Source organism: Cheilinus undulatus, linkage group 10 (assembly GCF_018320785.1).
Source record: "Cheilinus undulatus linkage group 10, ASM1832078v1, whole genome shotgun sequence".
Lineage (NCBI taxonomy): Eukaryota > Metazoa > Chordata > Actinopteri > Labriformes > Labridae > Cheilinus > Cheilinus undulatus.
In genome coordinates this window covers 20,156,815-20,180,470 of record NC_054874.1, presented here as the reverse complement: position 1 = coordinate 20,180,470, position 23,656 = coordinate 20,156,815, and the positions used below count along the sequence as shown (strand labels likewise).

The window sequence follows — 23,656 nt, the reverse complement described above, 5'->3', positions numbered from 1 at the left end:
ATTTATTTAAGCACAGCCCTCAACATATAAAATTTTCCCAATATTTTAATAAAGGTTTTCTCACTGAATGGAGCACGAAAGAAACAACCCACTCACATATTCGTCATCTGAAACATCTGCCACACATTTTACCCACCCTTTTTTTTTGATAATTGTTCCTATGGCAAATGTGCAAATTTCTTACCTTCTCTGCCCGTTTTTGTCCCTTTAAGCCATTTTTTTGGCTACGTTTCAAATACTTTTTTCCACTTTAAACCCCTTTTTACCACTTCAAATCAATTATTGAAATTTTAATCAATTTTTAAGCCTTTCTAATCTTTTTTGGCTCAATTTGGCCAGTTTCAAGCCATTTTTTTGCCCGTTTCAAATGATATCACTTTGTATGCCTGTTTGCCACCACTTTTCCACCCATTTTTGGCACTTTTAAAACCCTTTTCACAACTTCTTATTTCTATTTTAACCATTTTCAACCAATTTTAACCAATTTAAACCCCTTTTCACCACTCTGTATGCCCATTTGTGCCAGTAACATTCCTTTTTTGCCACTTTTGGCCCATTTTTGCTACTATTTGCCTATTTTTTCCTTTTGTCACAAGTATTTGATAATTCTATTTTCTGGCATCCTGTTATTGTAAACATCATGCCTTAGCTATGAAGACTCACTTCACTTTCCAAGTCACCCATTTAGTGGGGTCTCAGAAAGCTCTCCCCTTTTCCTCCATTTTAAGCAGCCTTGCGTTTGTGAGGTGGTGTTGGGGCTCCAAGATTTTGTGCCTGGGGCCTTCTGCATTATAAATGCGGGCCAACCCTAACCACAAGAAAAGCATTGCAAAATTCACCACCATGCAAATATGTAGGGGCAATGGTGTAAATTGAAGGCCTCAGGCAAACACCAACATGAGGCCCATTTGGCTAAAAGAAATCATAGTGAGTAAACAAATATTTTTAAAGATCCTTTATTGTAGCAAAGTTAGAGAACTACAGTACATATAAAGCTGAAATATAAATACCAAATACCTAAGGGTGCTTGCTCGTCACTTCTTAGACGAGCATCATGACCCATACTTGCAAAATCTAAATATTTAAAACATGTCTAGGCCAGGTTTAATTTGTTAACATTTTAAAGATAAAATAAAATACATGCTTACTATTTGTACATTATCCATTCTTCTGCACATGACAGTGGATAGATTTGGACATCAATGGCATGAAAAGAAACTGACTCAAACACAAAGCCACCCACTTTGAGAACAACAGTCTGTGCATGGAGTGTGCAAACTTGTCAGCAGCTCCCCAGCTTTGGCAATATTGACAATAATAATATTTGAGGTTTAGGTTTAGGCCAGTTAGTTAGCTTAGGTTAGGTTCTTTTTTCAAGGAAAATGCTCAACATTGATGTCTGCAGCTAATCTGCTGTGAGGACTTGTATTGCTTGATGCTGTCTTTTCTAGCAGCATCAGCATAAATTTAATATGGCCAGGATATGGACTGTCTCTTGGACATTAAAGAGGTTTTGTAGACATTGTAACAGGTTATTGATTTTTATGCCTCAAGGTTAATGATAGCCCGGGCCAGAGGCATTTTGCTTTGAGTTGCCTGTCCATCCATATGTCCATCTCTTGGAAATGAATTCATTTTAGAGGTGATAGATCATAGGTCATTGTGTGTCATGTCTTTCTTGTTCTCAAGAAAACTTTAAGGGATTTTCTTCAAGCTTCACACAAGTGTCCACTCTGACTCAGGTCCGGGCTAAATACATTCTGGACGTCAAAGGGCACTGTGACCTCAAATCTTTGAGCACAACACCACAAAATTTCAAGGATGTAGTGATAGGTTTATTCTAATTTAGTACAACTCTACACTTGGACTTAAAGTTGAACGGACTACATTTTTGAGGTCAAAGGTCACAATAACCTAACATATTGTGAGGTTGCATTCACCTTATGCTGGGTGTGACGAGATCACAAGCCATGGTGAATTGGGTATAACTTCCCTTTAGAGTTAGGTAAAGGGATAAGGTAATGGTTACTTTGTCCATGAAGACATTCTAACACAGCTAACGTAACTCTGTTAGCTGAGTAAATATGTAGCAACAGTACTAATGTAGCTAACATTACCTGTTATCTACAATACTACGTACGTAGACACACACCCGTAGCACACATACGTAGCTAACAAAATTACATATCTAAAGCTAAGCTCATAAAGCAGCTTTGTTAGCCATATATATGTATACATTATCTACATAGCTACATTAGCTTTAGCTAAGTTTGCTTAAGCACATGATGCTATGAGTAACTAAATATAAATAGCAGCTGTGTAGCTAACATAGCTATGTAGCTAAAAGCTAAGCTCACAAAGCAGCTATGTTAGCTATGTATATCTTCATTATCTATATAGCTACATTAATTTTTGCCAGGTTTGCTAAAGCTCATGTCACTATGAGTAACTGAGCTATAAGTAACATATCTTCATAGCTTACCTAGCTACATATTTAAAGTTAAGCTCACAAAGCAGCTATGTCAGCTATGAATATATATATATATATTATCTAAGTAGCTGCATTAGCTTCAGCAATGATTGCTAAAGTCTCTGTTGCTATGAGTAACTAAACTATAAATAACATAGCTGCATAGCTAAAATAGCTATGTAGCTAAAGCTAAGGTCCCAAAGCAGCTCTTTTAGCTATGTATACATTATCGATGTTGCTACATTAGTTTTAGCTAGGTTTTCTAAAGCTCATATTGCTTTGAGTAACTAAACTATAAATAACAGCTATGTAGCTAACATGGCTACATATCTAAAGTTAAGCTCACAAAGCAGCTATGTTAGCTATGTTTATACATTATCTATGTAGCTACATTAGCTTTAGCTAGGTTTGCTTAAGCTCTTATTGTTAATCGTTCATGGAACTACTTCCAAAAAGGGTTTATACATAATTTAACCCCAGATCAGACCTCTGACCTTTGTCTCTATTTCATTTATGAAATTTTGTGTCGTCTGTAATGCTTGCAAAGAGATAATTTCATGACTGTAATAGCCAGAATTTGGAAGTGGAAATACATTGTACTGGCAGAGAAGAAGTGCCGTATGTCAGATAAACAATCAGTGGGAGTGGCAAACAGAGATGTACGGTCTGCAGCCAGACCCCTCTCAAATAAATAAATAAATAAATAAATAAATAGTATTCTTTATAAATATTCCCTTACTTCAACCCTAATGCAGGGGTCTGAGTGTGAGTTTCCATAGGTAAGGAAGAGGCTAGAGGTAATTGCATCATTATTTTCTCCTCCTTTATATGCCCCCAGTGAACTGTTTGTTATTTAGAAACTCAGAGGAGCCTGTCATTTTCAGTCTGCTTCTTCCTGTGCTGAGGCAAACTTTGCAGAGGAAAGGTCAAACTCTGAGGAAAACGGCCTGGCGGTTATTGAAAATGTGTAGTTGTAGTTTTACATTTAGGGCTCTATCTGGCAGGGCTGAGGCACAGCAAGTCTGGATGAGGGTGAAGTCAAGGTCATTCCTGTTGTCTGTCCCCATCAGCTTTAAAAGAAAACTCCTCTCTGCAGAGTAGTGCTTTTTCTTTAAACAGTAGAACAAAAGGTGGAGGAGCCATCTCATGGATCAATGGGCAAAAGGGTACAGCATATGAAAGAGGGACTCCTATTATTGAAAGGGTAGGAGGATTTAAAACATTTCTTTTTTATAATGCCACAAAAAAAAAAAAAAAACAGAATAATTAGTCAGTTGGCCGATGTTTGTTTTTATACACTTTGAAGAATCAGTTCAAGGAGAATGCCAGGTTGGAGAAAACAAAAGGTGTGTGAAGAGAGTTAATGCATAAAGATGTGCATCTGTTAATGATTCTTTTTAATATGAAGATTTTTTGCAAATCCTTTACAGCAAAGTTGAAATGAGTTCATGCAATTCTCTTTTCTCAAGTTGTCCTGCCTTGCAGTTAAAACCGTTACCTTTAGAGACCATGCTGTGCATTCAAATTGTGAAGCTGTGGCAGTAAAGTTTTTCAGCAATAACAACGTGGGTGTCCAATGGTTCGGACGCTTACAGTCATGTGTTAGAAACTGCAAAATGAGGACTTGGGAGATTACATTTTTAGTGCTACTACTTTGTGATTATATGCCTCAACAAGGTGTACAATTGCCTGACAAAGAAAGTACAGTTTTGGATAAAGACGAAGGGGCAGGGTGGTTTCTTTCGGAGTGTGAGTCAAGAAACCAAATAAGCATCAAGTCCAGTGACCTTGGCTTTTGACCAAAAAAACAGAATCAGCTCACCCTTGAGTCAGAAAAGACATTGTTGCAAAGAAAAAATGTACATGTTGATGTGTCTTTGGAGGAAACACCACCTGTCGATCCGTATGTATAGGATTTAGGGGTGCACGTGGCTAAATGGTGAAAATTGTGTACCAAATTAGCCGGTGCTAGAAGTCAGTTAAGCTAATTACCCATCTTTAAAAAATGAAAAAAAAGCAAGCTTAAAATCAGGGACTAATGCTATTTTAAACTGTAATGAAGCTGCCAGCCACTAGAAGCCACTGTACCTTTAGTTAATGGCCACTGCCTTCCTGTAAGAGCTTTTGCCAAGAACTTCATCAGACGTTAACATGCGAAACGTAGCAGTTAGCATGTTGTAGGAACAGCGTGTTATGACAGTTTTTTTCTGTAGAAAACAACTAGAAAAGAACTCAGAGAGCGCAGACCTCCGCCATTAGCCCTATCTCCCAAAAGTGAAGAATCCTTTAAAAACATTCCTGGATCCAGACGGTGATCCAGATCACTCCCAAAATCTAATTCGCCAAGTACTCCCTCCCCAGTGGGGTTGAGACACGGTGAGGCAAAGCATTGGCTTCGCTACATGTGAAAGTCATGGCAGAGGGTGAATATTCCTCTATTCCTCCCAGAATTGGGAGTATTGTCGCTACAATTCGCTCTCTTTTACGCTCCGACTTGTCTCTTTGACCGGGTGTGTGTCTTTCAAACTCTATAAACTCCAGAACTTTGAATAAGTAACTCATGTCTGCCATCTCCTGGTGTAAAGTGGTAACAGCGCGGCCCTATGTCCTAATAGTAAAGAATCCTTTAAAAAATTCCTGGATCCAGACGGTGATCCGGATCACTCTCAAAATCGAATCATTTCTTCCTTATGCCATTTCTGACATTTCCTGAAAATTTCATCAAAATCCGTCCATGACTTTTTGAGTTATGTTGCTAAAAAACAAACTAACTAACTAACAAACGAACAAACAAACCCACCCTATCATATAACCTCCTTGGCTGAGGTAAAATAAAGTTGTATGTTATCTGTTGAGGGTTGAACTATGTATAACTACACTATAGTGAAATTATTTCAAAGCACAATATTAATCTGCAAAGAGGAAGGAAGGCCGGTGGAGCTAGCCGCTAATGTTAGCCACACACCAAAAAAGTCTATGAGGCTCAAATCATACCCGCTGACACAATGACCATATGATGAATTTGACTGTTTAAGTATTTTCTCTTCTAGTCGGTTGAACACAATTTAAATGGGAGTTTAGCTGAATAGGGAAATAGACGCCTGGTAACATCCTTAATAGGATTAACTTATACTGATGTTCGATTCTCCATCCATGTGAATGAGTCACTCAAAAAATGATCCGGTCACTTTTGCCAGTTTTATGTGTTTCAATAACATGACAAATTTCCATCCAATTGAGTTAAGTAATTGTAACTTAAACCACACAGTACCTGTTATGTAATGCAACTGAATAAAACTGAGATGAATTGACTGAGACTTTAAGTAAATATAGCCCATAGTATTTATTTGAATTAGGTTTATGTAATATGGTGAACGGACTTGAGTTTGCATAGCACTTCACTAGTTGTGCTTTTACACCACAGATCACACCAACACTTAAAACTTAGTACTCTATAATTTTATGAGACTGATCCTTGTTCAGAAAAGTCATAATTTTTCTGTTTAACTCACTGGCTATTGGATCTAGGCTGTTAATAACGATTGGACTGTATGGTTTTCATATTTGAAGCTTTTAATCTCTAGAGACCCTGTTTTTTCCCCTTTTACTGCCCTATTTTGATGGAATATTTTCACCCAGAAAGGGCTGAGGTCTGTATCCCCTGGGTTAAGTTGACTGATCGATTGCTCTTATCAAAGGTGCCGGAATCATTGCTCAGAGATTTTAGCATATTGACATGATAACGTCATGCAAATGCTGGAGATCTGTCAGCTGGACATCCATGATGCGAATCTCAAAGCCTCTGCCCTTTCCCAAATGCTGTATATGAAAGGTTTTCCAGATGGATGTGTGAAACACATCCATCTGGCGTGTCAGGTTATAAGGTGCTCTACTGGATTGAGATCTTGTGATTGTGGAGGCCATTTGAGTACCATTAATGCGTTGGCTTTTTTTAAAGAAACTTGTTTGAGATAATTTGTGCTTTGTGAACTGGCGCAGCAGCAGGGATTCGTATTTAACGCCCAGCATTATGTGACAGATTTGTGCGAGTATGTAGACAATTGTATCATTTACAATTACCTATAAAGAGAGCTAAAATGACCCTTTAGTCCTGAGCCCTGCGTAATACCGTGGTGAATAGCAATCTGTGGATGGTAAACTGTGGTCATAAAGGCATGGTCATGGTCAGCAACAAAACTGAAGTAGGGTGTCTTTTTTAAACCGTGCTGTTAGAGAACCGAGGGGTAAAAAGTGTGCCAAGAAAATCCCCCCCACACGGTTACACCTCTGCCAACAGCTGTTGATGCAAGACACCAAATTCTGGCCCAACCATCTGAATGTCACGGCAGAAATAGAGACTCATCAGACCAGGACATGTTTCTCCAATCTTCTATGGTGCACTCTTGGTGAGCTGTGTGATTTGAAGCCTCAGTTTCTTGTTCTAAGCTGACTGGAGTGGAACCTGCTGTGGTTTTCTGCTGCTGGAGCCACAGGGTCTGATGTGTTATGAGATGCTCTTCTGCATACCTCTATTGTAACAATAGTTATATAAGTTGTAAATTGTTGCCTCTCTATCAACTCAAACCACTTCTCCTCTGACCTCTGCCATCAACAAAGCATTTTCACACTGAGAACTCCACATCCATTTGATATTTTATCTTTCTCTTGTCATTCTCTCTAAACACTAGAGATGGGTCTGAGTGAAAATCCCAGTAGAGCAACAGTTTTTGAGATACTCAGACCAGTCTGTCTGGCAGAAACAAGCACTTTTCTTTCTTATTCTGATGCTTAGTTTGTTCTTCAGCAAACTACCTTGACCATGCCTTCATGTCTACTAGGATATCTTGCAGCCATGTGATTGCTGATTAGATATATGCATTAACCTGCAGTTGAGCAGGCGTACCTAAGTGGTAACTGAGTGTAAATAAGAGTGTTTCCTAAAACTACGCATTCAAAGCTGTGCACAAGCTTGAGGATGTTCTGACTAGTCTAGAAAGGCTGAACAGGAGCGGTTGGTTTGATCTGGCTGAAGGATTCCTGCGTCTTTGTGTGTCTCACTGTGCTTCATCCCCGAGGTTGCTGCTGGTATCTGCTGCCAGGCTGGCTGTGAGCTGCAGGCTGTGTGTGCATGTATGGGGAGGTGAGATGAGGCCTTCCTCTGCCCAGCTCCAGGGCAGGTGTGAGGAGGCTTACAGCCAGAGTCAAGGTTAGCTCATGGTGAAGGAGAGCAGAGCTGTGGGGTTTGTCCAAGAAATGCAGCAAGGCTCAAAGTCTGCACATCAGACTTAGAACAGTAAGAGAGGGAGTTAGTGCGGTTCAGCTAGCTCTGAGATTTCTTTTCATGAAGCTCTCTGTCACCTACTTATTAGACTGATTGACTCCAAAAGCTAGCTCCTGCTATTTCTGCATTAATCAGCTGATTGCTCATTTCCTCTTTGTGTCTATTTTACCCTATTAGTTTGAACCTGTTTGCCTAAATCTAAGCAGTAGTGTACTTGGTAGTAGTGCTTCCTCTCTGTCCAAGCAAGGATATTGTTTCATGCTACTGTAAACTAGTGCACCCAGGTCAGTTTAAGTTCACCACTGCCAAAGACATTTTTGCTGCAACAGAGAAGTTTGCTTTTCTCCTCCTCAGTGGGAATGTCAGAAACAATCCACAGTAACAAATATCCAGCGTCCATCACCCCGGCACGCAGAGAAGATAAACTGACTGTTTGTTTTTGTGCCAGAGCCAGAGCCAGAACATGTGCAAACATGCTGATTTTGCTGTAAACTTGTGTTGCTGTGTTTGTAGATGAAAACCCGAGACATGGTTGACAGGTTTGTGCATGGCATCCGCTCAGAAGTCTGACCACACCACACTGAAAACTCATAAATAACAGACCTTGCCATGGAGGCCCGGCTGAAAATCCCCTGTCCTGTCCAAAAGAGCCAGAACAGTTTAGATGGATTTATCAGTAGGCCCCGCGACAAAAGGAAGAAGGAAATCTGGAATAAAAAGCAGCATATGGTGTGTACCACCGTGATGGAACAGCTTAGAACACCACTTACTATTTTCAGTCGGGCTGCGTGGGTTGAAACATGCTGTTATGCTCCAAAGGTGTGATATTTTCAAAGCAAAGCGAGATCCACATCTTACTGTCTCACTGTAAATTCCTTTGAAACATTTTTTTTCTACCTTCTGTCCAACAGATACGGAGGACTCCAACTTCAAAGCGGGGAGAATATTTCATGTTTGTGTCTTTCTCATCATCAGCTCCTGCTTAACAAACACTTCCTTCCTCTCTTGTTGACCACTTTGCTTTGTTTTAACTTTCCCTGCTTGCTTTCACAGAGACTGTTGTAGCCACTTACACAAGCCATGGCTTTTGGCTCCCATCTCATGGGTGGTTTACTGTATCGATGTTTTTCTCCCATAGGTTGTGACCCTGGGGAAGAACAGCCGTGGTTACCACTACATTCTGGCCAATCTTGTGAGTAATAACCAAGACACTCTCTTGGGAGAAAGTGGAAGCTGCTTTTTGCTGCATGAGATGGGACTAAGAGTAGAAATGTGCATGCATTAAGGGGATTATAGGCTTTTATAGCAAATCTGAAAAAAAAAAAACATTATTTTTTCCCATACTGCATGTAAGGGCTTTTAATGTTAGCTGCTCATGCTTTATCAATCATAATCTGGCAGCAAGGCTGCATTACATATTCAACTAAATGAATATATTCATGTTGGGGGTTAAATTAATGTCCTAGGCAATAAATAAACACCATTTAACCTTTTTAAACATCTTTGGAAGGCAGCCATCTTTTTTTCCCTATCGGTCCACAGAGGGAAACCTTCATTTAGCCTTGATATTAACACGAGTGTTTAAAAGCAGAGGCCAGCCCTGCTTCCCACTGCAAAATCCCCCGCTGCTGCTTCCTCGACTTTAGAAGATGTGATTATGCAGCACTCAGACACATGTCCTTGCACGCCACGACACAATACGGCACTTAAAAAACAGCAATTTGGCCATAAAAAGAAATAACTTCATGTCATGGCTTGAGGGTGGAGAGGGAAATTTTTAAAGGCAGCTGGAGCAGGAGAGGATTTTGAAATGCATTAGATTTTTTTAACATGGAAACCATTCTGAATGAAATTAGGCCAGCTGGTTCAAGTGAAATATTTAGTCTTGTACGTGATCTGACACTGAGTTTAAAGCATCTAGTGACAGGTTGTTTGTCTGTTAATGAAGTCAGGCTACACTGCAAAGTGGGAAGAGAAACATTTGTCTGAATGTAATGGTAAACACATGTGGCTCTCTCAGACAGGAGAGTCCATAACAAATATACACATATATAAGTCAATATTTAAGTTTGACAGCAAAATCGTCAGTGTAAATTCAACTCCCATAGTGTTAAATCCAACACTTTAAGAGTTTATATAATTCTCATGAGTTCTGAGTTAAATCAACATTTTGGAAAGTGTTATTAAGTGTTTATTTTTAACACTCACAATGCAGTTTTTTAACACATTAGGAAGGAGGTGAACAACTTTTTAAGAGTCTAAATCCAAAATTCAGTTCACATACAGTAGATCTCAGTGTTTTCACATGTTTACAGCAACCTTATTCCAACATATCTGTTGTGTTCACACACAAAGTTTGGATTTCACTTTACAGGGACTTTAAAGTGTACTTTTAACACAATATTACATGATTTCCTTCCACTTTGGGTACACATTTGAGGTATTTATAATCTTAATTATGTAAAAATTCAATGCATTCAATTCATACTTAATAAGATGACCATTTCGCAATAAACAGCTGTGGCAAAGTCAGGGGCCTTACGGCGATGATGAAGCAAGGAAACAGATGCAGAGCTAAAGTATGCCCTGAACTGAAAGTCTACACTCCACCCCTTCTTAAAGACAGTATTTATTTCGACAGCATGTTTTGATTTCAGTCTTAGTCTTTAGATTAAATGCCTTTTAGTTTTAGTCAGGTTTGAGTCCATTAAAGTCCTCACATTTTAGTCTTTACTTTTAGTCCAAGCATTTATTCCCTTGCCTAAATCTGGTACCAAATCATGCTAGTGTGTTCTCTCTGCCAAGCCTGGGATTAGTGCTTTCTACAGCTGAGAGGCAGAAGAGATACAGATGCATTGTATTTTGACGGATTTACCCAGAGTGGAGAATCATCATGGATTGTTATAATCTGATGAAAAACTAAATTACATTTTAGTCTAGTTTTGGTCATCTTGATGAAAACTAAACTTATGTTTTGACAGTTCCAGTCATCAACACTGCTTACAGACTATCCCCTGCCACAAGAAGGAGTTACCAACTTGGTGGATAACTTCCCTCATAAAGCTGAAGTATTTGGCATTAAAAACATCACATTTCACCAGAAACATGAGCAATGAAATGCCAACACTGATCATTGTACAGCAGGCAACATCTAAACACCTATGAATACTCCTAAAAACATCCAAAACAGATCTCAACACTTGGCCCAAGGACATGATGGGACAACTCTTCCCCCCACATTTGAAATAGCAGTGGGCAGATCTTAGATCAGTTGTCTTTCTATAGGTTAAAACTGAGTGGATCAACACTTTCGGATAACTCCACCACTGAAGAACTGAGTTAAAATTACTCTTTGGAGGCTCAAATCAGTACTGAAATGGTTGACACTGAGATTTCAACATTCAAGTTTTTACTGCGTGATTATATGAAATGTAAAACAAAAATGAGTGGCTTAAAATCAGTACACTTCTGCAATTGACAGTAGATTCTGTTGAATAGGGAAAGCTGTATTCATATTCAGGTTGAGTAAGGTACAACTGGTCTAGAAACACTTTTTTTTTTTTACTGGGCCATGAATTTTAAATATCGAGTCATACATCTCTTATCTTAAATGATCTTTAATGTATTTACTAATTTAAAACATAAATGTATGTTTTCCATTATCTTCACCAATGCCTGGTCATGTAGTGCTAGTGCCAGACAGAGTGCTACTAAATAATAGAAGAAAAAGCTCAAGTGTCGATTTAGATAACTGAAGCATTACCCCACAGGTGCTAGGAAACAAACTTAGCGTCCCTTAACTTAAGAAACTTTATTTTATTGAATATCCTTTTAACAATCTATACAATGATATGATTTCTCAAATTAAATGTTTACCTAGAGGGCACCAAAGATCTGAGGTACTGCGTCAGCCCTGGTGCCCAAATTAATACGTACATGTTTCTTTAAAAATCATGTGAAGACACATAATGATGGTGCATAATGGCCTCCCTAGTAGTTTAAAAACTAAACAGGATCCATTTATCCAATGAGAAGAAAAGGCATTTTGGGGGGGAAATAGATTCTAAAATTGTATATTTACAAAAACTTAAATACTAGAAATTTCAAGTTTTTAACATCATAAATTTACAACAGTGTAAAGTCAAAAAAATTACCAGAACCAAACCGAAAACACTGGTTTGACTTTCAACTTTCAGCTGTATAATACAGTACATTTTGTTTCACATACATTTAAGACATTTAAAGGCATTTTTGTGTGTGTGTGTAAATTTATTACTTAAACAGTGAGAGTTTTTTTCCTAGAAAATCACTAGAACCTTATTTTTTATTTTTTTACTAAAGTGGCCCTAATACAGCGTCATAATGCTGGATAGTTTCTACGTAGATCTTTTGTTAAGAACAAGGCTATGTAGGTATACTTCTCAATGAAAACAATTAAAATTGAGGTTTAATCTTCCAAGTGAGTCCTGGGATGCCTTAGCTTTTCTCAGATACAAGTAGGCAGGGCCTTAAGTAATTTTTTTTTTCTTAATTATTATATAAGTAAGATTTTCAATTCAAGACTTGTATCAGAGTGCATTTACTTTTTGTCATTGCTACTTTAACTAAAAAAATCTGAGAATATTTACTTCTGGTTTATGAAATGTTAAATGTTTGCAGGTTCTCTCATATATTTCTTTTGTGCATATTCATCTTAAGTTTGAGCTTGAAGTAGCTTTTTTGAATGACAGCTTTCCGCCTTATCACATCAAAATGCATTACTGATACTTACTTTTAGCTCACTTTTACCTGTAAATGCATATCGATTCCAGTTATTGGTTATCTTTTTCATACGTTTCCAATAATCTGTATCAGTATTGACCCTGAAAGAATAGTATCTGTCAACCTCTAATTTGAATTTTAGATTTTGATAGCTGAGGGGGTGAGTTTAGTCACATTCAGCAGACACACCTGATGGTTACTAACCCAGTCTTTAGTTGAGTAACAAACTTGGAATACACTTTAGTTCTTTAAATATAAAGCGTTAATATGAGCTCTGTTAAAATACATTGTTCTTTTTTTTAAATTAACCACCAGAGATCATTAAGTATCACAGTTTGGAGCAGCATGAAGGCATAAGCTCAAGTAAATACTGGGGTTATGTAGAGCCCTAGATATAGTCTACTTATGTAAATAAAATGAGCTACTTCTATGACTCATTTTGTTGTTTCTTTCCGATTGACATATGTGTTTGGGGGTTTTTGGGCGAAACCATTTTAATTGTACTGTTATCTGTCATTTTTGCCTGCATTAAATTATTAAATAGGGAAAAAATAAATGAAGTGACACAAGTCTTCATCTCCATCTTTGTTGCCCCATCTCAGGGATTCACTAATGTGAGCTTGGACAAAGTCTTTGCCGGTGGAGCCAACATCTCAGGCTTCCAGATCGTCAACCCTGAGAACCCGATAGTGCAGCAGTTCATGCAGCGCTGGGAGCGGCTAGATGAAAGAGAATTCCCAGAAGCCCGGAACGCTCCTCTGAAGGTACTCTGTTTTACAAAGACCCCTTTCATTGCACATGCAGAACACAGCATCATCCCGTCTGAAGTGCTCTCCATCCCTTCCTCTCCTCCTCTCATCCTCCTGTTTGCCTTTGTCATTACCTCCTCTTCCCCCCACCTCTTTGCTTCCTCCTCTTTGCCTTGCATCCCTCTCGGCAATCGATATATTGATAGGCAGTGCAAGGCAAGGTTATATCGCCGCTTCAATTTACATCTAATTAAACAATGATCAAGAAAGAAATGGATTTTGAATGGCATTTAATTAGATTTTGTCATGGTGCAGTGGTCAACAAACAAAGTGGCTCAGCCCTCAGCGGTAGAAAGGTCAGGCAAAGTTGGAAGGGAAGTGCGTGGGAGATAAAATCTTGCATTAATGCCTTGTTTTCTCCCAAACTCTGCATTAAAAAGTTGTAAAAGTCTTGGTTTATTTAATCAAATCTGTCAAATCAAACTAGTCTACATTATATTTTTAATCTAAGGGATGGCATTGGCACTAAACACACCAAACAGACATGATTTGAGGGCAGCTTTTCTATCAGAGTCTTATGTTACAATGTCATTTAGCAGACGCTATTATCCGAAGCGACGTGCATTCGGGAGCAAGAATAACACAAGCAAAAATCTAGACAAGAAGAAACAACAGCATTGGACGGCTTATGCTCGCAGAACTTGGATTGTCACATAATTTTAAACTTAAATTTCCGTAACACAACAACAAAAATAAAAGCCGCAGTAAGGGATGCACAATCTATTTTTGAAAGTTCTGATGCTGATTCATTACATTGGCTTTTTCCTGATACTAGTGTATTCTCTGAACATATCAAGCCATTTCAATAAATGGTAAAGCATTTATTTGATGGCAAGAGTAAGTTTTTAGGCTGCAGCTTGTAGCACTGCACTGTGCAGAAACATATCAGCTCCAGCTTCTGCAGTGAAGTTTTACACTTTCAGATCTCTTAACTTAGCTGATGTTGTCATATAAGGTGAGGCAGAAAAAAAAACATTATCATATGGCAAATCTTACCATGCTTCCAAAAGGGATTGAAGCCATATCTAGAAGTCTAATGTGTCTCTGCATTGCAGCTGATATTTAACTGTTTCTTTGACAGTCTTAACTCTTCATTCTTCCACCGCCACTTGAATGAGCTTTGAAGTAGCACTGTCAACATTAATATAGCAACTGCAATGTGAAGAAGGTCCACTATATCAGTAAATTTGTGTTTTAATCACATGCTTTATTGCTATCAGCACACTTTGGTGAAGCCACTGCAGCATCTCCCTGCAGCCACAGTGGTGTAGAATAAGTCCACCACTGCTCTTTAATATCTCATTTCACTCTAAAAAAATAACCAACTAGAATGGCCATCTGAGGCGGCAGACCCACACCTAAGCAGCGCCACAGAGGAACTCACGCTCCCACTGATTACTATGGTGTTGAAAATTTCGAAGTACGAGAAAAACCGAACAGGTGTGCGGATCATCACCAAAACCTAACTGATTCTTCCCTGTCACTATCCCAATGTTCCCTGAAAGTTTGGTGAAGATCCGACTTTCTCGAGTTATCTTGTACACATACAAACAAAGAAACAAACAAACAAAGAAACAAACAAAGATACGGAACCCTTTCCATAACCCCCTGCCGATTTCATCAGCGAAGTTAATGACAGATCAGATCACGAGTCCGGTTGATAAAGTTCTGTTGTTTCCTTTCCAATCCATAAAAATTTCCCTTTCCCGTGGTTAAGTCCATGCGATAATTGCTGATCAACATGCTCTTTATTATTTTCTTTCAAAATAAAAGATCCTTATTCCAACAGGAAGTCAGTTACCTTTTGTTAAAACAGAGCATAAAGGTTGAAAAAAAAAATGCAAAATAGTGTGAAATTGAAGTGCAAACAAATATATAAATTGTAAAGAGCTACAGAAATTCTGAGATTAACTGCAATTTAACGTTCTAATCACTTGACAGCCTTACTTAAAAGATAAGAAGAATAAGAAAGAAAAGAAGGCGTATTCTAAAGGAATGAAAAATTAAACAACTGTATGTATTTAGGTGATTAAACACTAATTTAATTAGGCCTTATTATCAACATTATGTTTCATTTTTACCAAGTTTGTTCCGCTGACGGCTGCTTTAAATTAGGAGTCTAGGAGCTTTAAGGAATGTTTCATTTTTAGGGGAAGATTTCACCACTTGTAACTTAACCGTGCAAAGCTGCAGTCTGAAACATTTATGCTAGCTTTGAAAACAGATCTGACCAGTCATTTAAGGAGAATGAGACGGTAGCTATGGGTGGGGTTTACTTGTAATGGAAGAGGATAGCAATGGCTTAATACTCTCTGTTATTAAGATAACAGAGATTATAACATTTATCCAACATTAAAATATATGAATTCATATATTGTGATTCAGTTTAGTTTTATTCCAAATCCTGCACAACCTGTAAATGCTGCAAAAACATTCCTGTCCCTGCACACTGGTATCTTTTAATCTTGCATCCTTGTATAACCCTGTTTGCTGCTGGTGATATTGCTGTTTTTTTTTTCTTTTTGTACAGTACACTTCAGCTCTAACCCATGATGCCATCTTGGTGATAGCAGAGGCCTTCAGGTACCTGCGGCGGCAACGTGTGGATGTTTCTCGCCGAGGCAGCGCCGGCGACTGTCTAGCCAATCCCGCTGTACCTTGGAGCCAAGGCATCGACATTGAGAGAGCTCTCAAAACGGTAGGAGGGGAGGGAGAGAGAGAGAGAGCAAGAGAGAGAGTGACACACTGATAACCACAGAAAAGACTGGGAGAAGTGAAGCAAAGATAGCAAAGTCAGAGTGTGATAAAGATGGAAAGTGACAGAGAGAAGGGGAGAGAGCGAGGAGCTGTTCTCCTCCCTCTGCCCCTAGATATCTGTGCACAGAGCTCACTCAAATCCAGGCCCCTCATTACCATAAAACTACATCTTTTATTAAAGCGTATCCAGTTCATCAATTGATTAACAGACTGCAAGCTCTCCAGCAGCCCCACGGACGCTAGCACCTTAATACCAGATGTATGCAAAGTGATGGCTATCCCCTGTCTGTCTGTCTCTGTGTCGTCCCGCCCCTCATGGCAGGTCCAAGTGCAGGGTATGACGGGCAACATCCAGTTTGACAACTACGGCCGCAGGACCAACTACACCATCGATGTTTATGAGATGAAAACAGGTGGGCCGAGGAAGGTAAGTCAGAGCGATGACCGCCGTCAACTCCAATCCATCAACTGTCAGATCCAGATTTGAGCAAAAGTCCAGCTTTTCAATGAAGCACAGCTGGCACACATCAGGGCTTGGCTTATTATGTGTCACCATCATGGAGTTTGGCCAAGGTGTAATTTTAAACAAGCCATTGATGAAGTGTGCTCAACAAAACGCTGAGTGAATGTGGGCCACATGTTAAAGAACGAGGGATGCTGCCAGCAACTAATTTCCCTGTTAATTTAATGGAAATTTAATTTAGATTAGTGAACTAGTGGAAGGCATGGAAAAACACTCAGAAAACAGCCCAAATGAAGTAAAAGTTTGTTAATACAGCCAACACTCACCAAAAACATACTGCATGTTGTCTATTCAGATGCTCTTTGAAGCAGTTTACCACATACAGTCAAGTCCGATTTGTAAGACACTTTTAATATCTCCTTTTTTTCATCAGCATGTCTGGCTTTTTTATATCTTTGTTTAAGGACATAAATGGTACTACAGCCACCACCGTCACACAGATTTTGCACAGAGCCTGACACAATTGAACATTTTCCCCCAGACCATCCCAGACTAGGCTGAGGCACTTTTTCACAGCTTTTCTCCCTCATTCAGTCATAATCCTGCATTTAAAGACAATGTGATATGCTGTTATGCTAATTAATGCTGGTCTGATGGAAAAGACTCTTCATTTAAAGACAAGTGACCAGTGATGATGAGTAGTGAGACTTGCTGGCAGTGTGTCTGTACTTCACAACTATCACCACATGTTACTACAGCACCATGCAGGCATATAGCAGTAAACTCTTCATGGTAAAAACAGATAGTACACAAAGAACTTTACATCTGCACAGGAACTGTACGTTGTAGACTTTGCTTAGTATATTTGTAAGTAAAGGTGAAAAAGAGAGTCAAAGTGTCAAAAAGATACAAGTTAAAGATGTTTTTCCCCTCTGGAAGCCACCCAAAACTGTCTGAATCTTATTTACCCGTGCGACTTATATTCATGATTTTACATGGTGAGGTGGATTACTCTATTCGGATGTTGAATCAGTTTGCAGAGTGGAGCTAATATTAGCAATGTTAGCACCAGAGCCTTCAGTCCTCCTTCACTGCAAAAAGTTATGAAAGTTAACAAGTGACAAGTAAGACAAGTCTCGACATTGTCTCACTTAGAAATAAACTTTACTGTGTGGCTGCTTTGGGATCCCCCTGTCTTTCCTCGAGCCTACGTGGAAAGCATTATGTAGGAACAGCCCATGTTCCTGCTCGTACTGTGCCAGTAAGGAAAGCCTAAGGCAGAGAGAGAAGCAGCAAAAACCCCAGGATTACAATAGAATTATACTGATTGAGTCAGAAGCAGAATAAAGGAGAAGCTGGGGTGGAGGAGGGTTACAAGAGCAGCTTGCAGAGAGAGTGGCAGAGTGCAGTCAGTCTAGAGCACTTTAAATAAGACAGCATGAGAGGGATTAGCCACTTAAAGCAAAGCTGCTGGCCATCTGCTGATGAGATCAGCTGATCTCAATTATGGCAGCGCTTGACTCCATGACCTGCCTGAACTAACGCTATAGACATATTTTTTAAATCTGTTTTTCATACATTGAATATATATTATAAATTTCCAAATAGACACCTTATCTTCAGATACTCAACAATTAAAATTAATAGCAACACTAGTGCTACAGCTAAATGTAGCTGTTTTTTGTTGAAATTAATTATTTTTGACTAGAAACGTAGCTTAGCTGGATTACTAAATACATGCACAAAAAACTTGAAACAAAGTTTATTAACAAAAATGTCTTTTACATTTCATAAAACAAATTTACATTAGCAAAACTAAAATGAAGAAAAAATTTAAAATTTTACAAATAAACTGACAGAAACTCCAAGACTAAATTACAAAGTCTGGAACATTTTTTATAAAACCTGAAACAATTCTACAAAGTCTGATACAAAATCAGTCCGAAACACCTTCACAAAACTTGAAACAAATTTACAAAGTTGGATACAAAATCCCATCTGAAACACAATTACAAAACTTTAATGAAATGACTTGGTCCAATACAAATTTACAAAGTCTGAAAATTGAAGAAAACGTGCAACAAATTTACAATGTCTGGACAAAATGACAGTCTTAAACACTTTAACAAAGCTATAAATAAATTTCATCAACAAAAATATTTTAACATTTCATTAAGCAAATGTACTGTCTTGAAACAGATTTAAAAAGTCTAATATAAAATTTAGAAAGCCTGAAACACTTTTCCAAAGCTTAAAACAAATTACATTAACAAAAACATTTTATTTTACATAAAACAAATTTACATTAGCAAAACGAAGATAATGAAACAAATTTATATTGTACAAAACAAATTTACTAGTCTAAAAGTCTAAAACATTTGACAATACTTTGAAAAATTCTGCAAAGTCTGATACAAAACTTCGAAGTCTGAAATACTTTTACAAAACTTTTAAGAAATTACAAATTCCATAACAAAATTACAAAGTCTAAAAAAACTTGCAGAACTTGAAATAAGTAAAGAATTTCTGATATAAATTACAACGTCTGAAACACTTTTTAAAACTTGAAACAAATTTGCATTAAGAAAACATTTTAACATTTCTTCAAACTATTTTATATTAAAACAACACACTTTTACAAATGAGAAAACACTTACACTTACAAAGTCTGAAACTCTTTAATAAATCTTGAAAGTTGCTCACTTCCGGCATTAAGTGCATATCCTCTTTGTTAGATATTGGTTGTTAATTTCTTCCAACAGTTGTTAAAATTGTAAATTTGTAAATTTAAAGCCCATGTTCCTGCTCGTACTGTGCCAGTAAGGAAAGCCTAAGGCAGAGAGAGAAGCAGCAAAAACCCCAGGATTACAATAGAATTATACTGATTGAGTCAGAAGCAGAATAAAGGAGAAGCTGGGGTGGAGGAGGGTTACAAGAGCAGCTTGCAGAGAGAGTGGCAGAGTGCAGTCAGTCTAGAGCACTTTAAATAAGACAGCATGAGAGGGATTAGCCACTTAAAGCAAAGCTGCTGGCCATCTGCTGATGAGATCAGCTGATCTCAATTATGGCAGCGCTTGACTCCATGACCTGCCTGAACTAACGCTATAGACATATTTTTTAAATCTGTTTTTCATACATTGAATATATATTATAAATTTCCAAATAGACACCTTATCTTCAGATACTCAACAATTAAAATTAATAGCAACACTAGTGCTACAGCTAAATGTAGCTGTTTTTTGTTGAAATTAATTATTTTTGACTAGAAACGTAGCTTAGCTGTATGACAGCTTAGTCAGTACCTTTAACCAGAGATGTGGGCCTTTACTGATGCAAAATATGAATATTTCTTTTTAAACAACTAGTTTTCCTGGCGCTGATAAGTGGGGGTGACGTTTAGCCATCTTATTATGCACAGCCTCGGTAAGGAATGCAAAAAAATTTTGCAATACAAATATATTCATATAAATAAAGCTAAATTAAATGAAAATAGAAAGCATTTTAGTACTCTATTGAAGAGTAACTAAACCCTGGGTGCATCCACTGGACAGCACTGGAAGGAGGGAGGGATATGACACTCAATCCTGTCCCCATTAAGCACAACATTGTACAGTGAAGCTGCCTTTGTTGACTTGATTTTTAGCCATTATGTCATATCCATTCAAGGTAGACTAACCACAAGCTGTCTTAGAGTGAAACAATCATATATGGTTAGGAAGAAGACAAATTTTGTAAATTATCAACTTTGTTTTAAGACCAACATGGTTTATTTGCAATTTCTGGGAAAAAACAACACTTTCTACAATCCTAGAGTGTAACAGCGATGTCTCTGAGTGGTGGAGCCCACTATTACTCTTGAATTTCGACTTTGGCTCCTGCTACTGGTAGGTAATGTGGGAAAATGGCCCCTCATATGTCTCCTGTCAACAGATAAGCCAATTAAAAATTTGGTTGCAGTAGCCATGTTTCAACCTGTAGAGGGCAGTCTCTATGAGTATTTTTAACACAAATCAGAGATTGGGATCCTCTCTAATGAACCAATGCTACTAAATACCCACATAAAAAGATTTTCAGCTGAAAAAGTGGATTTGGGGCTTAGTTTTTCTTTAAGTATTTCTTTAGCTTTGTGTGGCTAGCAGAGCTGACAGTATGGTGCAGAGTTACCCTGATTATCTTTCCCTCACTTTTCTGTTTGGTGCTAGCACTGATGAGCAACACAAGTCCCTCAAATCATACCCAGCCTGCAATCCTGTAGCAAAAACTGACCCATTAAAAGAATAATATGAGACTATTTCTGCATTGTAGGAGAGCACAGATCTGAATCGACAGTAATTACCATTCAAATAACCAATTACTATAAAGAGCATCCAAGAATTCCTCTGGCTCCTCTTCAAAATGCTAATTCCCCTGCGGTGCGTTCACGTTAACCGGTACCTCATAATGACCTCTGGTTTTGTTCATAACCTCTCTTAGATCCAGGAGACAGCTGTGAATTCCTCGTTAGCTGGATAAGTGTGGGCTCGGTCCAATGTGACGTGTGATTATGCCGCCTGCCTCCCAGGGCCTCTGAAGCCCCCTACACTTCAGTTAGCATCACACTGCCCTCCCTTACAGCCATTCTCAACACAGCCAATCAGAGACAAAGAAAGCAGGGATAAAAAGAGGTCAGGGCAAGGGAGAGAGAGAGAGTGAGGGATGGAGGGAAGATGAGACAAGCCGTGCTGCAGTTAGTCAGGACCTGGAGCCCTGCTCACCCCGCTGACAGTTAGAGGATGAAGGTTCTTAGCTGCAACTGTCATGAGTGATGTATGGGCTGATATCCGTCCCAGCTGCTCAGGGTGAGATCAGGACTTTGCCTCTGGAGCAGCACTCCATGACACAGCTTCCCCACAGTCCCATTCCCTGCAGGCTGCTCTTCTCAAATATCACTCTCGGACATGAGCCAGGAATAAACATTTAGTGCTCTCTCCAGTCTGGCAACTCCATCCACACTTTTTAAGCTCAGTTCTAGAGCCTTACTTTGACAAGTGTGCTGCTTTCTAGCGCCTCCACTTGGCTGTTTAAAAACTCTGCACTGCTGTACACCTGTCTGGCTCAAGCATTTAAAGATCTGAGACGAGGAAAAATGCAGACCAGATGTGACGGGGGAACCTTAGCCAGCAACAGTTAGACTATTGGCAGCAACATATGCAACACGTTTCATCATGAGCCAGAGAAGCCATTATTTCAGATGGGCAAACAAACACTTGACATTGGTTTGACTTAAGCATCTGTACAGCAGAATGCAGAGTAGCTGCAATGGCAGGACTGTGCAGAAGAAAGTGTGGAGCTGCTGGAATATTATGATAAATTATTAAACGTGTATGCAGTTCACAGGCCTGAGTATCAATTATTTACCATAAAACCTGGGAAGCTGGAGGTTGGAGGGATTGAAGTTGTCTGCTCTTGCATTTCAAGCTCCTGCACATTTGGCTATTTGAGGCAATGAAAACATGTATATTTTCTCAATATCTTTCATCATGACACTAACTGCATGTTGAAAGTAGAGTCACAACTCTGTTTAAACACGCTAAGTTTACAGGGCTCCTTCTGCTGCTGCAGTATTCTGCTCATTCTCTGCTTTTTTTGGTCGAACTTTAGGGCAGAGGTAGAATGCCTCTGGGAAATAAAGTGTCTCTTTAATAAGCCCTTAGACTTATACATTCCCCTGCTATATGCACACTTAGGAAGTATAGATTAATTAAAGGGATAGTTACGCCATTTTTAAGTGGGGTTGTCTGAGGTACTGAGTCTCTTAGCCACAGGAAATGATGGTCAATGTTTGGAAAGCGTAATCAAAAAAAGTGTCTGGTTTATTTAGCGCTACTGTGGTGCACCACATTCTTCCACCTGCAGAATTAATCTGAATACATTGCATTAATGACAAAAACTGTTCTGAAAACAAGAAACCTTTTTCAAAAAAGAACATTTCAAACACTGGATGGAGCCTGGGTATAATGGCTGTGCTGTGCAGCATTTTAATGCAGTCAGATGAAGCTTGAGCTAGCTAAAAGCTATTCTTACATTGTTTGGTGCCATTATGGTGGTGGGAATATGCTTTTTGGATTTATTTAGACTCAGAAGGGTCATGCTGCAAAATGGCTATTGTGTCAAACATCAGATCCGCAGATAGAGCTAAAAATCAGAATCAGTAATTTACTCATACAAATAATTTTTTTTATGGCCTTTTTGGTTGACAAAATAAACAACATAACCAAATCTGAAAGCAACATATTAAAGTGGAAAGTTTGTGAGAGAAGATACATCTTCCCACATCCCATTCAGGGTTACAGGGGGCTGGAGTCAATCTCAGTTGTCACTGGTCAATCACAGGGCTGACATATGGAGACAAACAAGCAACCACTCTTACACTCACACCTACAGTCAATTTAAAGTCACCAATTAAGACACAATGGTAACAGAAAAATACATTTATGAGACAAAAGATTGCTTGCTGATGATGTCCCATCACCCTTTAAACTCCAGATGGAAGGTAGGAAGGGATATCTGCATAGAGCAGATCTAAATTCCAGTGTTTTGGGCTGTTTACAGCTGTGTCGACCGGTCACACTGGGGAAAAAACAAGAGCTCATTTTGAGTCCCATGAGAAGTGACTCATAAAGGCAAAAAGACTGAAAAGCTTATTGAGCAATGGTGGCGTTCATGGACTAAAAACCTGCATCGCAAGTCTGGAGGAGCACAGTTACACAACACTTATGTCCACTTTGTCAAAGATAAGGCTACAATCATTTAGCTTCCAGGTCCATCAGGAGCTTAAGCAAGCTGACTTTCCTCCAATCACAACCAACATTTTTACTTCCTGCCTCCATCTGACTAATGTATCATTGGAGTCACATGACTGCAAACAAGCTTTATGATAAAAATTATGCAAAATATTTACCTTACAGCATAGAATTACATACAGTGACAGTATAAGACTCTGTGCACAACCTCCATTTTTTTCTGCTGGCAGTATTTATTTTCAATACAAGACCAATGTAGTCCAGGGTATTCAGGAATATACATCATGGGTGCTAAAACTAAGGATGTTCCCGGGTGTTCTATTTCCAAATTCA

At 38.7% G+C, this 23,656-nt stretch overlaps 1 protein-coding gene across 1 annotated transcript in view; it reads left to right on the top strand.

Moving 5' to 3' along the window:
- The window catches only part of LOC121516351 (glutamate receptor 3), a 152,759-nt gene that overhangs the window by 92,649 nt on the left and 36,454 nt on the right, over nt 1-23,656 (top strand). The window contains exons 5-8 of the mRNA XM_041797597.1: nt 8,890-8,943; nt 13,115-13,276; nt 15,852-16,019; nt 16,401-16,505. Of these exons, the coding sequence (XP_041653531.1) occupies nt 8,890-8,943; nt 13,115-13,276; nt 15,852-16,019; nt 16,401-16,505 (489 nt within the window). The remainder of the gene's footprint in view (nt 1-8,889; nt 8,944-13,114; nt 13,277-15,851; nt 16,020-16,400; nt 16,506-23,656) is intronic.